Raw genomic sequence first — 20,768 nt, forward strand, 5'->3', positions numbered from 1 at the left:
TACTTAAACTCTTTGCTAGAATTTTTTTTAGAATTCAGCATCGGAGGAGGAATGTGACATAATAATGATCGAAAGCCGAAAGTTTAAAAGTTGTGATGCCCTCACATGGTTGAAGGGTTATTCTAGCTTCTAAGGACTGAATGTTGTCCACAAGAGTGTCTCATCAGGTCATAAATTGGTAAGACTTAATGGATTAGATTTTATGTATTATACCTGATGTTATTGTATTGAGATGAATATTTATGAACAAACTGAGCACATTGTATAACGTAAGAGTATAGTATTAAATATATACATTAAAACTTGGAATTTTTAATACTTGGAGTATGTAATCCTTTCAGGCTATATCTTTGCAGTGGTGTTTAATAAACAGTTTAAAAAATAAAGTGACATCCTATATCATAGTATGATTATTTAAATATTGCTATCGCATCTGCTGTAGATGCTTACAATATAATTAGGGACCCCATATACCTTCTAGTTAATATCCCAGGAAATATTTGAGAAATACCAATCTTTTATAGAAGTTTTACATCCATTTTTTAAATAAAATATAATTTAAATTAATTACTTAAAGGCATTTTTAATGCTGTCTCTAAAAATAAAAGCTGAAGAAATTCTCTCAGTTCTTAATTGAGAATACCTAAGATGATAATATCAAATGAAAATAATACACCAGAAGTCATTATGCATTATTTGTATACCCTGAGAAAACATTTCCTTTCAGAACTGTGTCCTGCTTAGGTAGCAGGAATTTGTAAACTTGTGTTATAATATGTCTTCTAATTTCGCTATGTTTTACACAGCTGTATTTTGTCGGGGAACTCTTAAAATAATATGGTTTAGATTAGGATAATACAGGTTAGATTTAGGATATCTTAATCCTCAATCTGATCATCATATTTTGCATATGAATAAAAAGAATCTATGTTAAGATATATTTCCAAGGTTATACAGAAAATATTAGAATTGATTATTTTTCATTAAAATATCGTACACACATACTGCAAGTCTGTCAGATATTTGAAAAAGCATCATCTGAATAGACTATGGTATCTATTTCTAACCTTAATCAGAAGTATGTTATTCTTTTGTACACATTCATACTAATTCTTTTTAATTATATTCTAAATTGCTCCAGATAATAGTATTCCATGACTTCATTTTGATCATATTTTGTATATAAACTTAAAAGTTTCTTAAACCAGTAATAGCAATCAGTGGTAGTCTGGAAGGAACTACAACAAACTAATAGCAGTTGTCCCTTATTCTATATATGTTTTTCATTTTTATTTTTTAATAAGTTTTAATTTCTTTAGTAAGATGTCTATATTTAGTAGTCAGTGGGTAGGCTTCAGAGTGTCGTGAAGCCTGTGGAATTTTGGATAGAACATTATGTATGTTTTCAGTGAAAGATTCAGAGCATTTGCCAGGTTTTCAAAAACAGTTGGGTAACATTGCTAGTGAATGTTTGTGTCTAAGGAGCAGGCCTTGTTAGACACCCAAATATGTGACTTATGAAAGAAATTTTTAATGAGTACGCTAATCTGTAACTCTTACTGATTATATATTCAAGGCTAGTTTAAGTGATCATTAGACTGATGGAACAAATCAGAGCCTAATTGCTTTTAGTTTAGAATAAATCCTTTCAGTCTCTGTGATCAAGTGCTGATTGGATTTCTCCACAGAGTAGTTGTTTTTTTGCTACTTAGGGGTTACTATATATCAGGGACTGCTAAGTAAAAATACACAACATGATAACATGCCAAGTATTTTTGACCTGTTATTTAATTTTCACAGCAGATGTATCGATATTATCAACAGCCTCAGTTTATAGAGAAGGAAAGTGAAAGCTTAGATTAAGGAACTTTCTCAGGTCACATAGCCATTAAGTGGTGAAACTAGGTTCAGATCTAGCTTTCTCAGTGGAACATGGGCTCTCAGTTGTATGCATGTCTAGAGAGTAACCCTGGAAAACTTGAAGGATAAGATAAGGGAGAATTTCATATTGTATGAAGATGTGAATACATAATTTTGATTTCCTTTGAATTTTAGTAGCAGGGGGTCATCCTCATTATAAAACCATCTTTTAAAGCACTTGCCAAAAAATGATAGGTTGCTTACTATCTAAAATTATTTATTGCATTGTAAAATAACCTCCATTTAAATTTAATGCTTATAATTATAAACAAGTATATACATATTAGAAAGTTTTAGTACTTACTGGAATAGTATTATATTAAGTGTAACCATTAAGAAGTTCACCCTTTAGTATTTAGGAGCTATAAATAGGAAACACCATCAGCAGTTTAAAAAGCTACTTCAGACTACAAATTTTTGGATAGGGAGATGAGTCAAATGTAAAACCCCTTACTAAACTACATCACATTTGCCCTTAGTTGTGAATAATTCCATGAAGAAACCTATTTTATATTTACTTTTAAAATATTTATGTAACATTTAATTTTGGGGGGTCGGAAAAACAGGATTTTTTTTGTTGAGCAACTACTTGTTGCAAGTCCTTGTCATTGGTTTCATTTTATCTTCAGATGAACTCCAAACCTTATAACCTTTAGCCTGTTTTTAAGTGTTTGTAACAGAGTTCCTGTGTCTAAATATGGCTTAGTAAATCTATGATAATATTACTGCTTAAGACAAAAACAAATGAAGCTGTAGCTTACTAATACAAATTGTGTAGTTAACGTATTAAGTATTTACCATGTGCCAGACACAAATGCATTATCTCACTGAACCCTAGCATCTGGTCCGCTTTATTATCCTTTGGAGAGGCTAAATAATTGGTGTGAAGTCATATCGTAAAAGAAATCAAATGGGGATTCAAACCTGGGTATGACTTCAGAGCAAAAACCTTTTATTTCGTACCACTTCTGAGTCTAGAATTATAAACCTGAGTTAGAAGGGAATGTAGTGGTCATTTAGTCAAACCACTTGTCTTAGACTTGAATTATGTCTACCACATACCTTCCAAGTTGTCATCTAGCCTTTGAACACCTCCAGTGATGTTTATCTTAGCTTCCTGGTCTTCTTTCTTTTTCCATTTCATGTTGAAACCTTTTATAAACCCTTTTTGTATAGCAGAGACTCTAAAATGTGAAGCAGAAAAATACCTTGCCATCGTTTAAAGATTTAGTAGAGAGGTTAGGTTCATGTAAAAATGTAAGCTGTACTACAAATTCTGTGGAAACATTGAACTGAGAATATTCTGTAGTTAGTTACATTAGTTTTCATAGCAGCTGTAATCAAGAATATGGGTTCCAGTTCATGGCCATAAGTCATGGTTTTTAGTTCTGAAGCTCTTTCAATGGAAAAGGCGACATTGCTTAACATCTTAGAGATGGCAAGATGTTTCCTTTCTTCCTAGTTGTTGATTCTAGAGGTGATACAAGGGTTTCATGGGACTCCTTTATATGTGCATTGATCCCCAGTATAAAAAGAGTGAAGTATATCTGAATTTCTTCAGAATCCTGGATCTACTTCACTTAGAACTTTTACTTGTTCATGATATACATTTAAAGACGTTGACAGTTTGAGCTGTCCGCTTTCTCTGACCTGACCAAACCAGCAAGCCTTTGAACTCCTCTTTCCACTTTCAGGATAGCTTTTGGTTTCATTTTCTTCTTCCCTGTGACTAAATTTTAAAGTCCAACTTTATTTTCCACAAAGTCTGCCATGACTTTATCATCCCCATAGAACTGCTAAGTTTCACTGGCATAATTTTGTCAGAAGTAACTGAAAATTCATAGCGCTCTGACTTTTCTTTTCTTCAGACTTAAGTTTCTCTACTTCGGTTACCTATGTTATATAGAAACTGTTACACTTTCTTCCTTTTCAGATGAAAGGAATATCAGAAGAAAGTTTATTGGCTTTTTGTTTAAGCTGACTTTGTCAGGGAGGAAAAAAATTCTAATGAAGTCTTCTCTTTTTTATTATGTTCCTGTGATATCTTTAGTTTCTAAGAGTTTAAGTATCTGATTGATTTCTTAACTCTTTTTCCCAGCACAGTAAGCTCAACTTGCTATAAGTTCATGTTGAACTTACAAAATATAATTAGATAATATATTAAATACTATATGTTTTATTCCATCATTTTATTCAGTTAAATGTTCAGTATCAATTATATGCAGAGTGTTGTAATAAGTAGACCCTCAAGATGAATACAGTTCCTACCTTTAAGGTTTAATTCAAGGAAGAAGAACATTGAGTGAAGACAACAAAAACAATTATTTATGGAAGAGTCAGAGGGATAGGGCCTATTGGCAAGAAAAGAAGAGGGCAAAGATTATGTTGGTAAAGCATCCCATTTCATTTTATTATCTCTAGAATTTAAATTGATTTAACAAATTTCAGGTCATAAAAATCTAGAAACCAGCATAAAAATTTTACATAAATTGATGTGTACAAACTATTATAAAGTTCTGTCATTAGTCATGTCTGTTTTATGGAATTGTTATTGCCTGTAATAATTCAGGACATGGATCTAGGTTGAAATGAGAAAAAGCAGGGAGTCCCTGGCTGGTCCAGTGGTTGACATGGCACTTTCACTGCCAAGGGCCCAGGTTAAAAAGAAGAAATGAGAAAAAGTAATTAGCTGTTAAAACTTTTTGCCATTGATGTTCATTTTTGAGCACATTTCTCCATGAGTGAGAAAACCTTGTAACCCTTTAAATTTTATAATACTGCTAGTTTATACTTTTCTTTATTGTTCCAGAATCCCTTTTTGAGTTAAGTAATTCTAAAGCAGTGATTCTCAACTAAGGGAAATGTAGTTTAGAAGCAAAACAACACTTGATGTCACTCTTTTGAGTTTTTAGTAATATTTATGGTTGAAATGTCATGTAACACTAAAGAAGGGCATGAGATATTTTTGGTTATACCGGTTTTTGGAAATTTTTATGTTGGATTAAGCTGATTAAGTTATATCTCAGTGGCCTTTGGAAAAGTTTCCTACAGTAAGTTAAGATTATTTATATCTAAACAATGAAACTTTAAGATCCTATCAAAGATCAAAGAATTTTACTAATGTTCATGTCACAGGATTACTGTGCTTCATAAACATTGATGTAAGTTTAAATCTCAAGTCAAACAATTTTTTTTAAGTCAAACAATTTTTATTAGCATATATTTTGTGACTGCATTGAATCTTTAACAAAGAGTACAAAGTAATCAAAGAAGTACAAAGAAATCAAGTAGATTTAAAGCATAACTAGCATTATTTCTTTCTCTGGGAAAGCCCATAAAGGCTGTTTGTTAATACTAATCATAATTTTTATTTGTACCTTACTGCTTCATTTTTAATCCAAGATACACTGGGATAGTAAACCTTAAACACTGTCAAAGTCCAAATTGATCCAAACAATAGAAGGAACAAAAAAATTTTAAGTACTACTATCGTAAAAAGTCTCATATAATCCTTACAGCAATCCTTTATGGTAGGTACAAACCAGGACCCATTTTACAGATGAGCGAACTGGTTTCAGTATGTTAACTTGGTAAGAGCACCTCATTAGTAAGTAGTGGAGTTGGGATTTTAAAACGAGTTTATCTAATTCTAAAGCCTGTGTTCTTAAACCCCTTTATTACTCTTGGAGAATTCAGCCTTTTGCTTAGGCCGCTGCTAATGAGTCAACTGTCTTACCCCGAGAGTGAAGCAGAGAGCAGAAGACAGTTAAGCCAAATGGTAGTGAAGTGATAACGTTGACAGTTTTAAATCTTCAGGGCATGCCTTCACAGTACTCTTCTTAGATTTGTTGAAGATGAGCAACTTAATTCTTTGCTCAAACCCAGGCCAACCTATATTTTAAAAACATCCCAAATACAAAACATTAATTGATACATTAAAAGTAAAATAAACCAGATTTTTTTGCCTGATACAGTGCTCTCTCTATTTCATTGAAGGGTAGTGACCATGCCTGGCGCTGTCCCTTTAGTCTAATTCATAGTGAAGCAACTGTCTCTTTAAAAACCTCATGATACTTTTTCTTTTATTCTTCTGGGTTTATCCCTATTTTGAAACAGTTCCTTGAAAACCTCCATTCTTATTTGTTACTACTCTTGGACTTTGGGGACAGATTAGGAAAGTAAATATGGTAAAGAAAGGTTAATTATTAACCTGGGAACAAAAGCTGGGTTTTAGTCAGATAACCCTAATGGTTAACCTGATACAGTGTTACTTTGTCAAATATATTGTCCGTAGAATTACGCTTTTTCTATAAAAGCTTGTTTAAATGACATCTCTACAGGCATAAATGAAGAGATGAGCTGTAAGACAAGCAACAATTACGATCTCTTCACTGGTATTTGGCATTTGATATTCAAGGGGATAGTCTCATTTTGACTTTGGTTAGGCCTCATTGCGGAAATGGGATTGAGAGGATTTGTTCACGAATAGCTGCTTAGTTTAAAAAAATTAATATGTGGAATGCTTGAGAAAGAAGAGACAATTATGAGGCTGTTCAGTGAAAGAAATAACCAGCTTTCTCAAGAAAGGGCAGTTTCTTCCCAGCCCGTCTTCTGTAACTTTTCACCTGCTGGTCTTCCCCAGTGTCCTGGCCCTGTTTGTCTTCACTCTTTAACTAGGCTCATCTCTCACAGTCTGAGCTACCTGCCACATCCTGACAACTCTCAAACCTAGACTTCTCGCCAGAGATTACTCTATAGAGTTCTACGTACCTATTTCTGGTAACCTTATTTCTCAACTTTTGTTTCTCCACCGTGATCTATATCCTAGATTCAGCATTCCCAAATGTAGCTTAAAATGTCTCATTTCCATCTGCAAGTTTCTTTACCACTCACTCCGCACCCCTCAAAAAATCTTAACAATCTTTCTTACAACACATTAACCATCTCCCCACTCCTGAGTTGCTCCATACTGAAGACTGCAGTCCTTCTTGGTGTCTGTTATAGGTGACTCTCACTTTGATCATCCCTCTGATTTCTCAAAGCTTCTCTTGCTTGGGTTATAAAACCTTCACTTTCCCTCGCTTCACCCCTGTGACCGAGCATTCTGCAGGGTCCAGCTGTCCCCTGTACTCCTTTACTTGCGTGGGCGACTTTTTAAGACTTGTCCTGAATGTTACTATCCTTTCTTCTCACTGAATCTGCTCCCCTTTTCCCTCCCCCCCCCCCCCTCCCCAGCCAAACACATACCACCACATTGGAGTAGATAGGGTGTTTCATAAGTCTCTAAAACTAAATGCTGAAGGAAAAAAGCCTAATAAGAGTAACTTGCCTCTGGGCATAGTAAACCTGAGGTGAGGCTAAGTTGCAATGTGTATTTGCTAATTCCATATCTAGTGGTCTTCTCTGTGGTGAACACTGTCTAACTTCATGTTCTTTCACCCAGTATTTGTTGAGTATTGTGTGTGTGCAGAGGAGACAGATTAGATTTTTATTTTATTTTTTTACAAAAGTGTCATCTAGAAAGGTAAATGTTACTGAGATTTGGCTATTAGGAAATCAGAGGCAGAAGTTTGTTCAGGATTTATGACCTGTTACCACCAAAGGTATTTGAATTTAGGTATATGGATTATTTTGTTAGTATTAGCGAGGACATATAGCAAGTTTAGTTTCAAATTGAAAATGAGAAATAAGAGTAAGGAATGTTTCCTCAATTGTTTGTTTTGTGTTTGGTTAAAATAATAGCGTTCCCCAAGTTTATTAAATACCAAGGAATGTTGGAGAAAGTCAGTTTTGCTGTGAAGTGTAGGAAATGATTGGGAGGTGATCCAGGACAGCTACTTTGTGTTTCAACTTTAAGGAGAAAAAGGCCCGGGAGTCAGCATAGCAGGTCATGTATTCAGGACTCAAATTCGAAGTATACAGTTTTTGAGTCTAAAGTTCTGTAGCATTGTATATTAACTGTCTGCCAGCCGCATGGTAGATGGTTAGCGCTTTTGTGATAGGAGACTGGTGAAGCTGTTAGAACACACCCTGTATCCTGAGTGCTGCGAGCGTAATGTGAAGCATGACTTACCATATTACTTACCATATTACCATATTACTGTAGGGAGAGCTACAGAGGGCTTTTCAGAAGAGAAGATGTTTGAGCTGAAAGCTCTGAAAGAATGGTAGAGTATTTAGCGTGAGGAGCAGTATCAACAAAGAGAATAAAAGGAAACCACGGAGCATCTTAAGGAGTTTAGGCTTTTCAGTTCAAAAGTTGCAGGCATTTGGAGTTGGCGGGAGGTGAGGTGGGATAATGTAAAGGTTAGCATTAGAGATACATTCTTCCCCAACTCCCCCCACCACACACACTTTGGCCCATTTGTATGTGATTGCTGAAGAATTCAAAGTTACTTTAAAAATTGTAGATGAATTTAGCTACATAAAAAGGCTGTTTTTATAATAGGCCCACTGCTAGGTAAAAATTTATTCAGTGCTTCTTGGCCTCTGAAATGAAATGCAAATCTTAAGAGCTTTACATTTTTGTTTTTATTGCCCTTGGATTTCTTTTTTATCGTGTTCTTTCTCCAGTTTTGTTCATTTTCATATATTTACACCATGAAAATTTCCTTAGTTTGTGACAGTGTCATTATTTCCTCATAGTCAAAGGGAAGGAATGCCATATTGTTTACCATTTAAAGGAGAATTGATCTTAACTACAAAATGGCTGTTAAACGTAGTCCTTTCCCTGGAAGTCTTTTTCTTAATCTTTATCCTTTTCCTGACACAGCTGGAAAAATTTGAGCTTTTATGTGTTTGTAATGTCTTCATTCATATTAAGAATTTTTATTGAATTTTTCTCTTCTACTGAAGTTTTGTATTTTGTAGGGAAGATAGTTCTTAAAACCAGTATCAGAAACCATAGAACTTTTACTAGGTTGACCTATATGGTACTTTAATCACCAAATTCTGATATTTTTAGATATTGATTAACTATCAGCTTCTATCCCAGCAGACTAAGGGAATGGCTTTAGAATATCTAAAATGAATATATGGAACTATATCCACTATGTTATTTTTCAGTATAACTATGTTAATAGGTTTTTGTTAGTTATTCTGAACATGAGTTGGGAAAAATACCTTCCTAATCTCTCTCCTTCTTTTTTTACTCTCAGATATCAGTGTACATCTCAGTCTAGATAATTGTCAGTCATATACGGTTTTCCCCAGTCTCCAGGAAGTAAAGTTAGCCAGGACTATAGTGTCAAATTTTTAATTTAGGCTTAAACACCTCAGTTATGTGTCCTTCACTCCCCTGTAATTACGCCATCACCAAATTACCAGTTGCTTCTTTGTAAACAGTAAAATGAAATCTCTTTCAAGAGAGTCTCCTTTAAATGTAAGCACTCCAACACTGGGGAGAAGGCTGCCCTCCTCCTACCCCTTTCCCACACCCTTTCTTTTTTCAGTCTGACTCAGAGGGAGGAAATAACTTTTTCATTGTGTCAAACCTTGCCTAATGCTAGTCTAATAAGAAACTACAGTTAGTGCATAAGCTCATTTATCTTATGTAGGTATGATTTTTCATGTTCTTATTACATTTAAGTATTTAACTTGAAGTAATAGAATGTTAAACTTTCTTAGTTTATTGGAATGTTTGGACTGTAATGGTAAAATTGCTATGCTGATTTCCTTTCTCCTAACTAAATTTTTCTATCTTGCATCTTGACTGTTTTAACAGAAAAATATTTTTAGTTTGGCTAGTTTTTGTTTCCTTAGAGTAGCTCAAGAAAAATATGTCAATAATTATATCAGATTTTACTATCAAATAATAATTCCCCCAAAATATCATAACTTTGAGGTGTGAAGAAATCTGGAAAAAATTTAAAAAGATCTTACCAATACTTTATTTGGAATTCATTTTTTAATGCAACACTGTGTAAGCTTATGTAGCCTGTTGTATCTTAGCTACTTATCTGAGAGACTTCTACTATTTAGTTACCAGCATCACTTTGAACAGATATAATGGTACTGGGAGTTATGTTTTTAAGTGATTTTAATTCACCCTAAGCCAAGGAAGTAAATTTTACAAATCACAAGTATCATGTATATTAATAGTTTCCTGTGTTAAACATAGTACCTAATCTTTCAGAAAGAAAAAGTTCCAAAAGCAAGTGGGGTTGTTGGTCCTCTTCCCTCCTTTCCTCCTTTCTTGTTTCCTGTCTGCCTTTGGTCATGTCTTAAGTTCACACCGTAATAACTCCTTTATGAGTCATTTTCATTTTGGAAAATGTTTTTCAGTATTCTTCAAAGTGCGTGAAAGTAGTCTTCGATCCCTATTCCCCTTGCTCCTGCCTTCGCAGACAGATCGCTTTCTTTGTGTATCTGTGTGTTTCCGGTCTCCGCATATATAAGCAAACACATAATCTCCCTCTTCACATAAATGATAGTCTGTACACATCATATAGTTTCCATCTCAGTACACAGAACAGCATCTTTGTGGGGTTTTTCCCCCTTACTAAATGGCTAGTATTAAATGAATGGCTGTGCCCCTTCTCTACTGCTAGTCAGAAACCTTGCTGTTTGGAACAACGTTGTAATGAGTAGTTTTGCCACTACATTTTTCCTATGTATGTAAAAATACCTGTTGGGTAAATACCCACTTGTAGTATTGCTGACTTGAAGAGTGAGAGTGTGTATGTATGCGCACAATTTATTAGATGTAGCCAAACTGCTCTCTGTAAGGATTATACCATTATACCATTTTTCGCCAGCACAGTAAGAGAAGGCCCATTCTCCCACAGCCTCACTAATTTTGCATTGAATTTTAATATGTTTACCAGTGTGTTTAGGGAAATAATATCACATATTATAGTTTTAGTCTATATTTTTACTATGAGATATAGAGTTATTTTTTAATGTCTTGTGAATGTTCATGTGTATTCTACCCATTTTTCTATTGGGGCTTCTTGTCTTACAGATTTATAGAAGTACTTCATATATTTTGAGGCATATAGTTAGAAAGGCCTCTCCCACTCCAAAACAGTAAAGAATTCCTTCCTAAATGGACTTTTTTAAGGTCACTGACACAGTTGACTCTGGACAAAGGGAATCTGAGGTAGGAGAGGGACTTTATACGGATGGTTTGCCTTTCTGTGTGCGCTCACTGAGTTCATTCGACTTCCCTGGTGGCTCAGATGGTAAAGCATCTGCCTACAATGCGGGAGACCCGGGTTCGATCCCTGAGTTGGGAAGGTCCCCTGGAAAGGAAATGGCAACCCATTCCAGTACTCTTGCCTGGAGAATCCCATGGATGGAGGAGCCTGGTGGGTTATAGCCCATGGTGTCGCAGAGAGTCAGACATGGCTGAGTGACTTCACTTTCACTTTCCTTTCACTGAATTTATTCTTTATCATGTACTTGTATCTCCTTTAAATCTTTTATTTGGAATACTTACAGATAAGTTGTCCCCAAAAACAGAAGTGCGGGGAGGCCTCATGTACCCCTTCATGCAGTTCTCCCCCAGTGGTAAAATTTTGCATGACTGAAGTCCATATAACACCTGAAGTCCAGAAATTGACATTGGTATAATCCACAGTGTGTATCCTTTTTTCCTCTTTTTAAATAATCTTTTCTGGAAGAAAATTTCAGGATTTTGACCTGAAATTAATTAGATGAGTATAAAATATGCTAAGGGCATTGATGAGCAAGGTTTTTATAGATGCTAAAAACAAATGTCAATCTTTGTATATTTAGCTGGGTTTTTAATATTTCCTTGGTAAAAAGCTTTTTTCACAGTAAGATTGAGTACTTGATAAGGTTTAGTTTTGTGAATAGCCATTTTACCTGCTTGCTTAGCATTGATAATAGCTTTTATGGTCCACAGAAATCACTTATTTTGTGTTACTGAGAATAAAAATCTCCATGGGGCCTTTTGTCTGTGTTTTTTAAACCATGAAATTAAACATTATTTTTACATTGGTAGAACTTAAGGTTAATAATTAGGATACATACAGTTCTTGAGTTCTTAGCTTAATTTTATGTTAATTTTGTCTAACAGTTTTATTCTTAACCACAGAGGTTTGCATTTAGCCAGAGACTATCTATATGAATTTTTATCTACATAGGCTTTTTTGGAAGGAGGATTGTTATTTGCTCTTAATTGTGATAAAATTAAATATTTTTAAAATTCTTTTTACAGAAAGGATGATAGTTTTGTTGTTTTGTTTTTTTTTAAACTTGATAAGCTTGCTGAGCTTGTAGATTCATTGGATTTCTTCTTTTGCAGTCAGCTACTTAACAATTACTTTCTAAAAATAAAACACATTTCTTTGAGAGGAGGCTAAGTGTAATTCAGGTTAGAATTAAAGCATTTCTAGCACTAATGATATAGAGATTATTGTGAGGGGCAGGCAACGGGATGAAGATTGTAAATGACGTATTGGAAACAGTATGTGATTCCTGAGGACTGGCCTCCAAGAAAGACTATAGCTTCTACTTTTAAGTTTAAAAAGAATTGATTTTACCTGGTTTGGGTAAGGGTGCTTGAACCTTAGTGTATGAGATTGCCAATTCAGTCAAATAAGTTCTTATCACACAACATTTTATTTTGTGATTTGTGGAATTCCTGTTTTAATTGTATTGTGATTCAACAGAGAAGATTAGGAGGGTCTTTGAGTAAAACAGAGTAATTTTTTAAATAATATTCTGCTTATGGATCTATATAGTCTTAAGGTACCTTCAACTTTCTAACAAAAGAACATTTTAGACCTTAGTAGAGAATCAAACTATGCTGGTTGTCTAAAGATCACTGAACAAGTGCCTTTTCCTAGAAGCTGCCTACCTCGTTTTCAGACCTGAACCTCTTCTAGGAATATGCTAGATAAGATAAATGGCATGTTATGAGCATAGTTGGATCCATGCTTATGGTTTCACAGCTGAGTTTAAGTGCTTTTCACAATGCACACAAGTCTGCATTTCTTTTAGGTTGTTATAGAGCGCTTCTTTCTTCCTTTCACAGTCTTATGTTGTGATAGGAGAAGCATGTGTTTTGACATTAATTAGGTTTTAATCCTGTCCCTAGGGTTGTGTCTGAGTAAGTTACTAGGCTTCAGTTTCCTCAACTGTAAAATGAGAGTATTACTCAGGCTTGGAGTAAGAACTCACTAAAGTGTGTGTGCTGCCATGAAGTGAGAAGTCATTTGTTTTCCTTTCCTCTCCCTTGTTGCTTTGTTAACGAGCATTTGTGGGACTTCCCTGGCAGTCAGGTGGTTTAGACTATGCTCTTCCACTACAGGGGTCACAGGTTCAGTTCCTAGTGGGGGAACTAAGATGTGCATGCTGCACAGTGTGGCCAAAGAGTAATTAATTTTTTAAATGGCATTTCTATTGAGAAGAAAGAGAACAGTAGTCAAAGTGTAATAGCAAAGAAATTTGCACTATTTTTATCTTAAACAGTAGTCATGATGTCTCTCTCCACATTAATAAAGAAAAATTTTGATTTCTCATAAGGAATTTTTCTTAAATATGAGATCCAGTTAAGCCTAACTTTGCTTACACTGGTTTTAATTTTTAGAGAGGAAAGACGGGATGAGTTGCAGTCACTGAGCTGAGAGCATGGTTGAGAGTTAGCCTATTAAGGAGGATGCAGGTGTGAGACACTGGTGAAGCCAGAGCAGAGTCTCCTCTCTGGCCCCTTGCCTTCTCAGTGAGGTTGCAGGTGATCTAATGTGATAAGAGGAAGCAGGCCTGGGGAGCAAATCTGTGGTGGGAAACCAAAGACGAACAGCGTGGAAATCCATCCTACACTGATTATTAAGTTTTACTTTTCTTATGATTGTGATTGTAATTTACTTTGTTTAGAGCACTATCAAGCTCCTTTTGGTTCTTTTGGGAGCCACAATTCCAAGAAATGACATTCATTATATAAAAAAGTAATAGTCATTCTTGTGTTTTTTCTCACAGTTCTATATTTCTGTCCATTCCCTCAGTACCCACAATTTTTTATTCATCTAATAAATGCTAATCCACTTATGATTTTATTCTAAAAGAGTGACCCATAGTAAACAGAAAGTTTCTTTATGAAAATTATCCCCTTTTGTAGCACTGTATAGTTTATCAGAATAGTTACAGAGTGTTAGGAAGCCTTCTCTTACGGAACTTAAGTTCGGAAACTGGTTATTAATCGCCCAGTTATAGTGTGGTGAATGCAATAAGAAAGAAAACAAGGTCTAATACTGTAACATTAGATCAAGGAAGCAAATAAAAGAAAAGTGTTCATTCTGCTAGCTAATCATTCTCATTTTAAAAGAGCATAAACCCCAGACTTTGAACACAGTAGGAAACAGCTTATTACCCTCATTGATCCCATGTTCTGGGGTCTTCAAATAGAATACCCCCCTATTTGTTTCCATCTAAAACTCCCATATTGGTGCTTGCTTGCTTAGTCGCTGTGTCCAGCTCTTTTGAGCCACTAGGCTCCTCTGTCCACAGGATTTCCCAGGCAAGAATACTGGAGTGTGTTCCCATTTCCATGTCCAGGGGGTTGAACCCAAGCCTCCTGTATTGCAGGCAGAGTGTTTACCACTGAGCCACTTGGGAAGCCCATTTTGTATCTTTATTTTTAAAGCAGTGGTTCTCAAACTTTAGTTTCTTTCATATCAGCTGGAGGAGTTATTAAAATAGATTTTTTGAATCCTACCTCGAAAGTAGGTTTGAGTGGACCCGAATATTTGTGTTTCTAACAAGTTCCCAGATTATGCTGATGCTCCTGGTCCAGGGACCACAACACTGAGAACTACTGATTTATTTAAATTCAAAAAAATATAATGGCTTCCTAATATGAACCAGTAATCGTTTCTAATATATTCAGGAACTGTTGTCATACTGACTCTTTCTGCACACACCGAGTTCCTATGTGCCAAGCACTGTTCTCCTCACCGAGGTGAAGATGGTAATGAGCCTCGCTCAGAGGGCTCAGTCTGGTAGAGCTAGCAGTGGCAGTATTATTTAAAGGCACGTAACGCTCACAGGAGTGGAGGTCTGTGAGTTGGGGTTATAATCCTTGCTCAGTCACCTCCGACTCTGCAACCCCATGGGCAGTAGCTCGCCAGGCTCCTCTGTCCATGGGGTTTCCCAGGCAAGAATCCTGAAGATACCATCCTTATTTTAGGTTTTAAAAAAAAAAAAGCTGAGGTCTAGGAAGGTTAAATAAATAATTTCCTAGAATTCACAGTGAGTATATAGAGGGGCCAGAATTTCATGGTTATGCACTGTAAAAAGTTTGTGATTATTTTAGTGAAACCACAAAAGGGATGGAATATCTGTTCACCTTAGAAAACTAGAAGGCATTCCAGAAGAGATGGCAGTGAGCATCTTAAGAAACAAGTCACAGAAAGCCAGGTGAATTGGAATTATGAGCCTTTGCCACTGTGGGAACAGTTTCTGCAAAGCCTTGGGGCCCTGAGAGGATACACAAAGACAATACATTCCTCAGACTGCAGACAGCTGTGTCAGACACAGTATGCCAGACAGAGTATCAGAGAGGGTACGGCGGAAGGCACAGGTCAAGCTTGTGCAGGGTATTGTGTACCAGGCTGAGAAATTTTTAAAATAGATTTTTAAAAAACTATTTCCCTTCTAGCTTTCATCTCTGTAAGCCAGTGGTTCTCAGAAGTATGGTTTGTCAGGCAGCAGAATCAGCATCGCCTAGAACTTGTTAGAAATGCTGCATAGTTTCTGGGCCCCGTCCCAGACCTACTGAACCTGAAACTGAGGCGGAACCCAGCAATCTGTTTTTTAATAAGACATACAGGTGACTGGTGCAATGGTAAAGTTTGAGAACCTCTGCAATAGGTTATAGTATTCTTGGTAACAGCCTTCAAAGTGGCCAAAGGTGAATAGTGATAGTAATTGTATCTGTGACTGACCTGATTCTGTTAAAGTACAATATTTAACAAAATTGAAATGATAATACCTTCTAAAGGGCACATACCTTCAGTATGATCCTATTTAATTTACACTTTGCAAGCCTGTTCCTCTGTAGCAATAAAAGATACGTAAGTCAGGATTGGAGGTTATTTTATCAACAAAGAGTAGGATGCTAATTATTGTTCCTTAGCTGAGGGAATGGTTTGGAAACTGACTAGGTTTTATTGTAATTATCAGAAAATAAGAAGAAATCTTTTAAGAGTTTGAGATTTATTTAGTTTTTTTTGTTTGCTCATTAGTATGTAAAACTGATATTAAAGTTAGCATTTACAATATTCTATTTAAAACTGATATGTTAAAAGAATTGATTGTATTTAAGTCATGAAATGATTTCAGTTGTCCCTTGATACAGAATAAAAAAGTATAATCCAGGATTCTCAGGCAAATTCTAATCTAAATGTCTATTACCATCTTTTTTGCCAAATTATGGCCAGTATTGGTGACTATCCATATGGTGTCTGAACTGAACTTTACACTAAAGTTTATATAGTTCTGTAGTTTATAGTTACATGAATCCATACTTAGTCTCTACAAGCCTTTAAAGCCTAATATATATAAATATTAATGATCTATATATCCTTTCCAGTTATTAGGTATACAGAAGCTCCTTTTCATCTTAGCAATAGCAGGAAGTGAAGTAGTATGCTGTATTTAATATTGTTAATGCTCAGATAAACAAGCTTAGTGTTTTCCATGCATTGACTCAGAGTTTAGAGGATTAAAAAATTCAAAGGCCACTGAGGCATAGATACCAGCCCCTTCATTTTACAGATGAGGAAACTGAGGCCTGAGGAAGCTAAATAGATGATTTACTGATGTAGGTAGTGAGTAACAAAACCAGGATTGTAACCATATCTACTTAGATTACAATATAAAAGGTACCACTACATCAGACAGGATATTTCTGAGCCTCAGTCTAATATAACATTGAAGGTCCCCATCATCTAAAGTAAAATAGTCTTCAGATATATTAGGACTTAAATTTATCACTAAATATTAAATGAAGAGTGTGCAGTAAAGTTTTATATAAAAATAATTTAAAGACCTTTTTCTGTATTGATACAGTAGATTAATATATCAGATTTATATTTACAAGAAAATCTAATAACTGTTCTTTAAAATTTACAAAAACACCAACAAAAGGATATAGGTCCTTGCTATATACATAGGAAAATATAAACTGCCAAAGAGGATAATTATTCATCCTTCTGTGTCATTATCATATAAATGCTAAAATGATACTTGAACTTGAGATGTACTTACCAGCTAGACTGTTTCCAATTATTTCTAGGAAAAATTGGTCTAAACCACATACCTTAGTTGATGATTTTTGCCAGGTAGCAAGCTACAGTCAAAGCATATGGGTCTGCCAGACGGTTGAGTTCCTTGTTAACCAGCCCTCCAAGTACTGTTTGCCCAAAAGCCCTCTGAATCATTTTTACAAGCCAGTTTTTAAAATTTTAAAACCAGATATTAAAAATATAAAAATCTATAGGAGAGAGGTAGTCATCTGAATTTACTGCAATAAGAAACCACTGAAATTTTTGCATGAAAGTTAATTAGAATACATAGTAAATGAAGAGATGTGGAGCAGATACTGCTCATTTGAAATATATCTTAAGGTCACTGAATTGAGAACTCCTGAATAGAACTGGGAGTTAATTTTTAAAGTAGCGTATATATTTCATAGGCAAGTTGGAAATATTGAAACTACAAAGGATTTTTAGAAGTCATCTATTTACTGAGATCCTCATTTTCAAAGTGAGAGCTCTGAGTATGAAATTCTGAAAATAGGCTAATAGTCTATTTTAAATTACTATTTTGGTTTTAAGTAAAACACAAATGTTTTTATTTACTTTAAGAGTTGGAAGGGAGCTTACATTTTTTTTAGAATAATTTAATGAAATATTCTGATTTTTTCCAGTGCATCTGGGGGAGGTGGTGTAGCCATTGACAACAAAATAGAACAAGCAATGGTAAGTAAAAATTTATAGTCTTCTCATTTCATACATTCTTGGGTTTTATCAGTCCTAAAAAACAAGTATCTAATTTCTTTAAACCAAGATAACCAAAGTATATTTTTCAATAATAAGATTTAGTTGAAAATGCTAAAACACTGAGAATTTTTAGTCTAGAAATACCACTGGAGTAAATACTTTTCCTACTTGAACATCTTACGTTTCATGTTATGCTATTGATAAGGACCATTTTGGGGGGTATATATAATCAACATGCATTTGATCCCCTAAATATCTCAGCATCAAGAATACTTTAGAGACCTGGACTTCTTGGTGGTCCACTGGGCAGAGAGTGTTACTCAGCTTTAAATAAACAGACCTGTTTCTGTTGACTCTGGTTCTGATTTCTGCTGTTACTATCAGTTTTTCTGTTTTTCTTAAAGATTTACTCCACATTCTTAAAAATATTTTGATTCAAGTTATTAAAATCATAAATAGGTTGTAAATAAAGGCCATTAGTCGGCTTTTTTTTTTTAATCCTAAGATTTTGAAGTTGGAAATTTCAGGTCACTTGATTTCTTAAAGCATTACTATAACTAGTTTAATATTAGTTTCATTTCCTTTGTTCTCTTCATCTGACATCTAAGTATATGATTTTAAACTTTTTTTTAATTCCAAGCTTTATTAATTGACAATTTAAGGAGCTGGTTTTTTTTTTTTAATCACTCTCAACTTTGAAAAGAAAATTCTGGACTCCTGCCCCAGTTAGGAACTAGATTTTTTCCACCCCATCTTCCTCAGGGTCGGTCAGGAACAGTAGAAACATAAAAAGCAAGAGCAGGAAATTAGCATAAAATCGTTTTTGTGTTTACAAGGAGAACCAGATAGCAGCTCCTTCCCCTTTCACTCTTCTTGACATTCCTCATTTTGTTTTTCACAGGATCTGGTGAAAAGCCATTTGATGTATGCAGTAAGAGAAGAAGTGGAAGTTCTAAAGGAACAAATAAAAGAATTAGTTGAGAGAAACTCTTTACTTGAACGAGAAAATGCACTGTTAAAATCTCTGTCAAACAGTGATCAGTTATCCCAGCTCCCAGCCCAGCAGGCCAGCCCCAGTAGCACTTCCCAGCCGCAAGCAGTGATAGCACAGCCTCCGCAGCCAGCGCCACCTCCGCAGCAGCCGAATGTCTCCTCAGCGTAAAGCTTTCTCGCCGCGTTAAGGAAAAACTGAAAGCAATCTACCCTTGTGTGCCACTGGTGTTCTTTCCACTTTATACGAAAGCAAGTAGCCATGCTTCGGTGTGTGTCCGGCCCTTTCAGTATTAGACAATCATTCTGCAGGAGCTTCCTCTCTGAGATGTCACGCGGCGCTTGGTGTCCAGTTCTGTCCCCAGTACCCAGGAGAGGGGCAGGCGGTGTGCATTAGGGCGGGCAGTTTGCCTTTTACCTGGTGCGCACGAGCGGGGTCTCTAAGAGCTTTGGGGGCTCTCCATGTTTCCTATTACCGTGGATTTACCCTGAGCCTTCCTCTCACTTTATAAATAACAGTTCATCTAAAGAGCCACTTTTCTTTCAATATCAGTAACATTTGCCTACATAAGTTTTCATTTATTTGTGTTTTATTTATTACAGGGCTGCTATTTTCATAATGTACATGAACAATGTCACAGAACTTTTTTAATTTTTTTGAATAATTATAAGTATCAGTAAAGGAATTGAAAGACAGGATTGCATTTAATAGATAAAACGTTTAGGCAATAATTGAACAAAAGACTCCTGGCATATTTCTAACACTAATGGCAATTTACCTTCGGTATTTATTTTCAGTAGTAAAGACCCAGCTTGAATGTAAATTTTGTATAGTGTAAGTATGAAGACATAGTGCAACTGTACAGGTAGTCACCAGTTATTGTGATATAATAAATAATTGGGCTATTTTGATGAAGAAAACTTTGTTCATTTGTTTCTACTTTCTAATAGAGAAATTGCCACGATTCCTCTGCTTTTTGACATTTCGTATGACTTTTTTCGGGTGGGAATAAGAAGCTGTGAAATTGTTCAACCTACTTTGTAACCAAAGAAGCAAAGCTGTGTAATGGAGTTTTGTTTTTTGTTTTTTTTTTTTTATAATGCACATTCTTTATGTATTTTTATTTAGTGTTTTCTCGGTCACAATTTTCTTTGCTGTCTAGCATGATCTGCATGACTATAATCTTTGAACCACTTTCGTACCTCATGTTTTTATCCAGCACTCTTATTGTAATATGTACTAGTCTGTGAACAATGTCAAATAAAAAAGAACGAACAGGTAGTGTGGTGGAGCTGAGCTAGTGTATTGTACACTAGTTGTAAAAATAAAAATGAAGTGAGCCATCTTTTGTTCATTTAAAATGGTGTTTTGAATTTCGTATGCAGAAAACGTTTTGTTACATTGCAGATTTTAATGTATTTAATAAATGCAACATGCAGATTAAGTGCAGTGTATACTGAGTATTTAAATTAAAATGTACATTTCATAAATACAGTTTCAAGAGAAAGCATCATTTTGTGTATACTAACACATTAAGTGTATGTCAGAAATTGATGTATAAATATATATTTTAACACATTTTCTGAAATTAAACTGCAGTTTTGTTGAAATATTTGGCTCTATATGTGTTCAAAATTTAATTTGATTAGATTTGTATTTTCACAGTTCCAAATATTCCTTCAATGAAAACCTGTTACTAATGACTTAAGGATGGTTCTTAAATCTTCCAGGTAAAATAATTTAAAGAATGCAAGAACAGTGAGCAATATTTGTACTCGATATTCATATGTCAGTGACATTTAAGTAGGAAATCCTTGTCTACCAAAACTTTTACTTGAATTCAGAAAGGTGCCTGTAGAAATTAACATGCTCTATATCTATAGCCAACT

At 35.0% G+C, this 20,768-nt stretch overlaps 1 protein-coding gene across 4 annotated transcripts in view; it reads left to right on the forward strand.

The window, feature by feature from the left end:
• The window catches only part of TSC22D2 (TSC22 domain family member 2), a 46,320-nt gene extending 25,831 nt beyond the window's left edge, over positions 1-20,489 (forward strand). For 2 of the 4 annotated variants that reach the window (XR_006335209.1, XR_006335210.1), the window contains 2 exons: positions 20-178; positions 17,816-17,865. Coding sequence is in view for 2 of the 4 variants with exons in the window: in XM_043873567.1 (XP_043729502.1) it covers positions 17,816-17,867; positions 18,790-19,050 (313 nt within the window). In the remaining 2 variants the exon portion in view is untranslated. Of the gene's footprint in view, positions 1-19; positions 179-17,815; positions 17,868-18,789 lie in introns of those variants that run through there. The other 2 variants (XM_043873567.1, XM_043873568.1) reach the window with 1 other exon arrangement.
• The last annotated feature ends 279 nt before the right edge of the window (positions 20,490-20,768 follow it).

Source organism: Cervus elaphus, chromosome 19 (assembly GCF_910594005.1).
Source record: "Cervus elaphus chromosome 19, mCerEla1.1, whole genome shotgun sequence".
Classification (NCBI taxonomy): domain Eukaryota; kingdom Metazoa; phylum Chordata; class Mammalia; order Artiodactyla; family Cervidae; genus Cervus; species Cervus elaphus.